Consider the following 7,405-nt stretch of genomic DNA (forward strand, 5'->3'; position numbering starts at 1 on the left):
ATTCCCATGATGGAGTTTGGAACTAACTCTGGCCAGTATCGGAACTACCCCTTCAGCGGCCCGAATATGAACAACGCCCACTTGAACAACAACTACATCACCATGTCAAATAGCATGAACAACATGAGCAACATGGGTAGCATGAGTAACGTCAGCATGTCTGATATTTCGTCCCATATCGACTCGTTCTCGGGCCAGGACATGATGCAAATGTCCCCTAGTGGTCCTTTCCCCCAGTACTCGCCCGAGGTGCTCGGTTCCATGATGCCGCAGAGCTTCGCCAACATGAACATGAGCAACATGGGTGCCCAGACAGGCGGCATGGACATGTATGGCTCACCTGTCGTGGAGCCTCAGTTTTCCCAGACTGGCCTCGAATCCGGCGGCGCAGATGTCCAGATGGTCGGCTCTTCCGAAGACCAGTCTCTCGGGACCAGCACGGCACCGCTTATAAATAACCTGGACCTTGGCATGACCGGCGTCGAAGGAATGGCCGCGACTCCAGCCCCAGAAAATCGCCCTCAGGCTCATGTTCAGGCTCGAGCCCAGTCACAAGCACTTGCCCAACAACAGGCCGAAACCCAATCCCAAACCCATAAATCGGCTCAGCCCAAACGACCGCCATTTGAGCAGGAGCAGAGTCATACCCCCGTGAGCCAAAGCCAGAGCCAGAAAACCAGCCCGCTCAGCGCCCAGTCGGGAGCCTCCGTACAGGCGCCAGCTGCGCCTTCGACGCTGACACGGGACCTGTCAACCAACAGTTCATCAACACCACCGCACGCTTCCTCTCTCTCTACCACGCAGACGTCACAGGTCCAGGTCGCCCATTCGGCCGCCACTACGCCCGCCGCCGGCCCTCAGACACCGCGACTCGACACAAAGGACAAGAGCGTTTACTCCAAAAGCGGATTCGACATGCTGAAGGCATTGTGGTACGTCGCGACTCGCAAGAACCCGGAAATTCACCTAGGCGCCGTGGACATGTCTTGTGCCTTTGTCGTATGCGACATGTCTCTGAACGACTGTCCCATTATCTATGTGTCCGACAACTTCCAGAACTTGACCGGTTATAGTCGGCATGAAATTGTGGGACAAAACTGTCGTTTCCTCCAGGCTCCAGACGGTGCCGTCGAAGCTGGTTCGAAGCGCGAGTTTGTCGACGATGCTGCCGTGTACAATCTCAAGCAAAAGATTCACGAAGGCAAAGAGGTCCAACAAAGTCTCATCAACTATCGAAAAGGCGGCAAGCCGTTCCTGAATCTTCTGACCATGATACCCATTCCATGGGATGACCCTGATGAAATCAGGTTCTTTGTCGGCTTCCAGATTGATCTTGTCGAGTGTCCTGATGCTATTGCCTCCAGCCAAGATGCGCAGGGTGTCCAGGTCAATTATATGCACAGCGATATCGGGCAGTACATCTGGACACCGCCGAACGCAGGCCAGTGGGAGCCGGAAAATGGGCAGACATTGGGAGTAGATGACGTCTCGACCTTGTTGCAGCAGTTCAACCCCAAAGGCCTTGTTTCGGACTGGCACAAACAGTCCTGGGACAAGATGCTTCTGGAGAACGCAGATGACGTCGTTCATGTCCTTTCACTGAAGGGCCTCTTTCTTTACCTCTCACCCTCATGCAAGCGGGTACTCGAGTACGACGCCGCTGAGTTGGCAGGAAACACATTATCCAGCATCTGCCACCCTTCCGACATCGTCCCCGTAACTCGAGAGCTGAAGGACACAACGCCCGGAAGCCCGGTCAACATTGTCTTCCGTATCCGGCGGAAGCACAGCGGTTATACGTGGTTCGAGAGTCACGGCTCACTATTTGTCGAGCAGGGCAAGGGACGCAAGAGCATCATCCTTGTCGGCCGCAAAAGGCCAGTCTTTGCACTGAGTCGTCGCAACCTTGATGCCAACGGCGGCATCGGTGACAGTGAGCTGTGGACGAAGCTCTCCACATCAGGCATGTTTTTGTTCGTATCGTCAAATGTTCGGTCTCTCCTGGACCTGCAACCGAACGATCTCATTGGCACTAGCATTCAAGAGCTCATGCGGAAAGAGTCACGAGCCGAATTCGGCCGCACGATCGAAAAGGCACGACGTGGCAAAATTGTCACTTGTAAGCATGAAGTTCAGAATAGGAGGGGTCAGGTATTACAGGCACAGACGGTTCTGTATCCTGGCGACGCCTGCGAGGGTCAGAAGCCCACCTTTCTACTCGCTCAAACCAAACTCATCAAGGCTTCGTCCAGAGCAATTGCACCTGCAGCAACACCACCCGGAAGCGTCAAGTCCACTGGTAAGAAAGGCCAACTGCAGACGTCATCGACTGGAGGCGCCGAGGCCCAAGCGGGCGGTATCGTGTCAGCGCCAGCAGGCGGGGCATTGGCTCTGGGCACCCAGGATGTCGCACTCGCAGCAGACGACAACATATTCGACGAACTGCGTACTACCAAGTGCTCGAGCTGGCAGTTCGAGCTGCGGCAGATGGAGAAGGTGAATCGAATTCTGGCCGAGGAGCTTGGCGGCCTTCTCTCCAATAAGAAGAAGAGAAAGAGAAGAAAGGGTGTGGGCAACGTGGTCCGAGACTGCGCCAACTGCCACACACGGAACACCCCTGAATGGAGGCGAGGACCTAGTGGTCAGCGTGATCTATGCAACAGTTGCGGTCTGCGATGGGCTAAACAGGTAAGAACATGCGACCCCCTTTCCTTCCAAACGAGTAGTACCTAACCCAACACTCATCTACAGACCGGACGAGTTTCACCCCGCAATTCGTCTCGCGGCGGGAACAGCGGTGATGCGGCAAGTAAACGATCCAATTCGCCCCATCAGTCTTCACCCCTCCATCGTGAGCTTGGTGCCGATGGAGTGGTCCATGCCGAAGATACTTCGGCGGGTAGCGGCGCGCTGAATCCAGCCAAGGTGCATGCAACAATGCCCCCGCCCAGTCAACCATTGCTTGAAGGGGGTAGCGGCGCAGGCATCACATCGATCCGCGAAGAACGAGAGATTTATAACACCAACTAGACGACCATCGACCCCCTAGACAGTCCCGAAGGACACTGTGCATGAACCCGAGATACCACTTTCTATTTCTACTTCTTCCATCTTGAGACTCTTCTCTTCTTTTCATCTTGTTTCTTCGCTCATTTCCTCAGAGGGGCCGAACACTCGGGTTGCCGGCATTCTGGCGATGATGGACATAGCTTGCTTCTGTTTGAAGGCGGTATGGTGGTGTCTCTCAATCCGTATATAGTACAATTGGTGATGCGGAGGACGACATGGGGCGTTCGGCAAACTACTGTTGGGAAAGTCATGAGCCATTCTTTTTCCTTGCAAGTTGTGGTGGGGTCGATGAATATTTCCACCCCTCCACTATGGTACGAATGGGATAGAAAAGCAGCACGGCAGCATCGGAGGGGCAAGCGAGCTTTGTTTTGGAGTCTTGTACTGGGTGCAGCAGTGGGGCTGAACGTTGAGTCCGTATTACGAGATACACGATTTTCAATCCCATTATGACTTTGATCATCGCACTGCTGGTGTGTCAGGAATGACTGCGTGGCATCCTTTAAGAAAGTTATACATTGTGCTTCCTTCAGCGGTGCTATCTACCCATCATCCCTTGGCAAATGCAGTGCTACGATGAAATCGATCACACTCTGAGGAAATATTCTGGCCCGCCTTGCAGGCAAGGAGGGTCCCGCGAGCTCTCTTTGCCTAAGCAGCATGGGGACCAAGAAGAGGCCTTTCAGACTGATCGCCTTGGAAGGGGTAGTACTGATTTGCTGCGCAAACACCAAGTCCAGGGGAGAAAGGGGAGGGGGGGGTTTGGCGGAGAGATTGGTTATGGGGTATCATCCACTGAGAAACAAGAGATGCGCAATTTTCACTCTTTCCTGGTGCCTCGACGATCACAGTATCATGGCATTGATCAGACTTTGTGGTCTCTGCTGAGTCGATTTCTCGGTTCTCGTCCTGGTGCTTGCCACGAGCCGGATGGCGGGCCGCTTCACCATCGCCGAGCTTGGAGTTTGTCATGGTCATCTAGCTTGCTTTCGCCTCGTTCTCTGTAAATCCGTGCCGTCTCTGGGCAACCCTGACCAACCCTGACGCCGTGCCGGACCCAATCTCATCCTGAGAACCGTCGAGCTTGTTCTCGGCTCCTCCATCCAACGCCGTGGTACACGCCAGAAAGACAAAACAAACCATCGAGCCGAAAAGGGGGGTGGGAACGGGATTCACAATCCTATCATGCACAGTCCCCCTCTCCCATGTTTCTGACCAAACCGTCTAAACCAAACGTGCGGGCCTTGGCCTGAGCAAACATTGCTGCTCTGGCGCGCTCGAGCACGTGCTAGCCATGCTCTACATAGAAGCCGAATGGTGCTGTGCGCCGGTGCGCTTCAAGGCGTAAGACAATGTGCGGCAAGAAACAAGACGATGCGGGCGCAGCGCAAGGCTTTGCGTCGTTGCAAGGACATGAAGGACCAATTGCCTGTTTCGCGTACAACATGTCGCTTCTCCCTGCAAGTGATGTCTGGTTTTGTTCGGCCTCGTCATGGTCTCGTGTCCTGCGGTCTTGTCTGCGTCGCGCATTCTTCTTCGTCATTCGTGAAACAAAACGCCGTGTCGTGTGCATGCAGATGCCCGGATAGCAGAAAGGAAAGGGGCGTTGTCGAGGACATACTGCACGCCAAAAGGAAAGAAATTCGAAAGAAACAATCTGCCAACGGTCCTTGGCGCATGCAGTTTAGTGCTCGAAACGCAAGCCCGGCGTCGTTGCCAAGCGCTAACTGGTGAACTTTGATGGAAAAAAGAAAAGAAGAGCGGCCTAGTCGAAAGAAACAAAACGGCCGGTCAATGTGATGTGTTGTGAGTTGTGGGTGAATCCTCAACCTTCTCGCCCAGGCAGGCGAGAAGAGGGATCTGCAAGACCTATCCAGGCAGTAGACGAGGAACATGCTACCCATGCTATTATGCATGGGGTCGTCCAGGCGGTTCTGCTGTAGTATAGGAACAATGACCGAGGGGCAGCGCCTCTGGTCGCAGACGGCTGGAGCGCATCTGGTGGCGGTGACTCGACACAATTCAGATCAGGCAGGACTTTCGTCCATGCTGAACCCCCAGTGCTGAGCCCCTCAGGTCATTGTTCTTTGACTGATCAAAGAGCTTGTCAAGTTTGGCCCAATTGCCATGGCTGATGCCAATACAGCCGTGGAGAAAGCTAGCCGCCGTAGCATCTCCTCGCTTGACGGCCATGTCATGCTGGAGCTGATACTGCTGGTACATGCCGTAATACCGGTTGACCATGCGTCTCAGCTTGGCTGTAGGCAGTCTGTCAAGGTTTTCACCAAGACTGGCGGCGATGTCGGCCTCCTGCGGAAGTTCGCCGTAGACCGGGTGGCACGCGTTCTGAACGTGGGCCGCACGAACGCCACGGTAAGCCTGTGCTGACCGAGGTCCTTGTTGAGCAGTCTGCTACGACTCGTCAACAAGAGCCTCGGCAAACTTATCGAGAAAGTGCAGTGAGAAGCGGTGACCCCACTGGGCCTGAAAGTGGCGGTCACGGAACGTGGCGGACGTGTTCTTCTTGAACGCGTACAGCTCGACGACCCAACCCGACTTGAGGGCTTGCTCAACCTTGGCGAAGAAGCCTTTGGAGAATTGGGCCTCGTTGCCGTCACCTGTGGCGAGCACAACAACGCCGGGCGTGCCAGCGATGACGCCATCAATGATATCGTCGGAGATTTTCATCTGCAAGATTTCATCGACGCCCTGTTCCTGCATCTTGCGCGGGCTCGTCTCGAGGGGAAGGCCGTAGCCGGGTCGAGCCTGCGCCTGCTCGTTGGGACGGTAGACACGCTCAAGAATGCTCGCATCATAGCCGTGCTCAACAAAGGCGTCCAGGGTCTTGAGCTCCTTCTGGCCGGGCTTGGCGGAGCGGCTGCCAGCGAGGACACGGCTCTTGATGCCGCGGTCGCGCTCAAGTATGAGCTTGATGCGGGCGAAGTCGAGGACATCAGCACGGCGTGAAGTGGGAGGAAGGCCGTAGCCACGCTTGAGCTCCTCCTGGCAGCCAATCATAATGTTGGACCAGTCAATGTAGACGTAAATACCGTTGGCGTACTCAGCAGGGAAGTCGGCCATGCTGTCCTCGTCATGAGACTTGAAGTCCGCCAGTACGACGCGCCGCAAGTCGTCGAACGTCGTCTTTGCCTTCTCGGGTGACGCATCGACAGGGCCATTCATCCGCAGAGCAAAGGCAGCGGCGCGCGCCTCGACGGAGGATTGGCACATGTTTGAGAGAGCGAAGCTCTGGTGACAAACGTGGGATCCATGGTGCGTAAACTTTGCGGCCATAGCGGAACTAGGCATACCCAACGTGGGCGAGGCCGGAATCTCAGGCTCAGGGGAGCTCGAGGGGTTCAGTTCGGGGGAGAAGACATTGGGATTTTCGCCGTCATTGCTGACCGACGTCTCGATCTCGACGGGTTCTTCGCTGTGCTCGCCGTCAGCCATGGATAGGGCATGATGGGCCAGCGTCTGATTTTCAGATGCATCTGTCGATACGAGAAGGTTGGCAAGGCGGTCTCCGAGGGCAGGCTGATCGGGGAGCAAATTGTTGTGGTCGGGACCGGAATCCCAGTCGGTTGTAGGGTCTTTGTGCACGCCAATGTAAGCCCAGACCTTCTTGAAGTCGCCGAGGCGGTTAGGGTCATGATTCTTGTACAGCCTGCGGCGACCGGGACTCAGAGGGCGTTTACGCTGGCCGGCGACCATGCGCGCAGCGGGCGTTGCAGCAGGCAGCATCGAAGGTTTTTTTGCTGCCAGTCTTGATAGGGTGTGATCAAGGGGAGGTGGGGATGGTAAGAGGAGCGTTGCAACTGGCAGGAGCCATATGAAGAACGGCAACCGGCTTTTCGAGACACGGAAATGCCTTCCGTGTGAGTAAACGATGGCTCTTGGCTCTAAGGAAATGTGTAAGCTGGGTGCACCGCCACATGATTCCGAGTGGATGAAAACCAGAGGAAAGACCAGGCAGGTTAGGATGGCTAGCTAGGTAGCCAAGTTGTGTTAAATGTCCGATCAGGGCAAGTAGAGATGGACAGAGTCTAAACGCCGTAACGTTTACACAATCTTCGCAACCTGGCTGGCCAAATAAACCTTATAGAGGCCAGGGGACATGAGAGCATAAGAGAGTGCAGTCCCTATCATTGGGGATCGGGGCAGAGGGGTAGGCATACCAGAGTAGAGGATTGCGTCGGCAACGAGAGTCGCGGGTTTGCGGCAAGGGGTGAGTGTTTACGACGACGGTAGGCAACAGTGTGAAGTCGTGCGTCAGGAAAGGGTTGGGTAGTAAGGGAAGAGGATCCAGGCAGTTTCCCCAGTCGACTGAAGCAAG

General features: G+C 55.2%; 2 protein-coding genes across 2 annotated transcripts; one reads left to right on the forward strand and one right to left on the reverse strand.

Annotated features, from left to right (window-relative positions):
• Positions 1–6: 6 nt before the first annotated feature.
• On the forward strand, positions 7–3,030 carry VDBG_07445 (conserved hypothetical protein; the record flags this gene model as incomplete). Its single annotated transcript, XM_003001940.1, has 2 exons — positions 7–2,688; positions 2,752–3,030. The coding sequence occupies 2 exons, from the start codon at positions 7–9 to the stop codon at positions 3,028–3,030; spliced, it is 2,961 nt and encodes a 986-aa protein (XP_003001986.1).
• Positions 3,031–5,091: 2,061 nt separating this feature from the next.
• Positions 5,092–6,813, reverse strand: VDBG_07446 (conserved hypothetical protein; the record flags this gene model as incomplete). The annotated part of the gene is made up of 2 exons (XM_003001941.1): positions 5,092–5,481; positions 5,644–6,813. 2 exons carry the CDS (start codon positions 6,811–6,813, stop codon positions 5,092–5,094), a joined length of 1,560 nt encoding a protein of 519 aa, XP_003001987.1.
• Positions 6,814–7,405: the final 592 nt, after the last annotated feature.

The sequence above is a fragment of the Verticillium alfalfae genome, genomic scaffold, assembly GCF_000150825.1.
Source record: "Verticillium alfalfae VaMs.102 supercont1.10 genomic scaffold, whole genome shotgun sequence".
In the NCBI taxonomy this organism is placed as follows: Eukaryota; Fungi; Ascomycota; class Sordariomycetes; order Glomerellales; family Plectosphaerellaceae; genus Verticillium; species Verticillium alfalfae.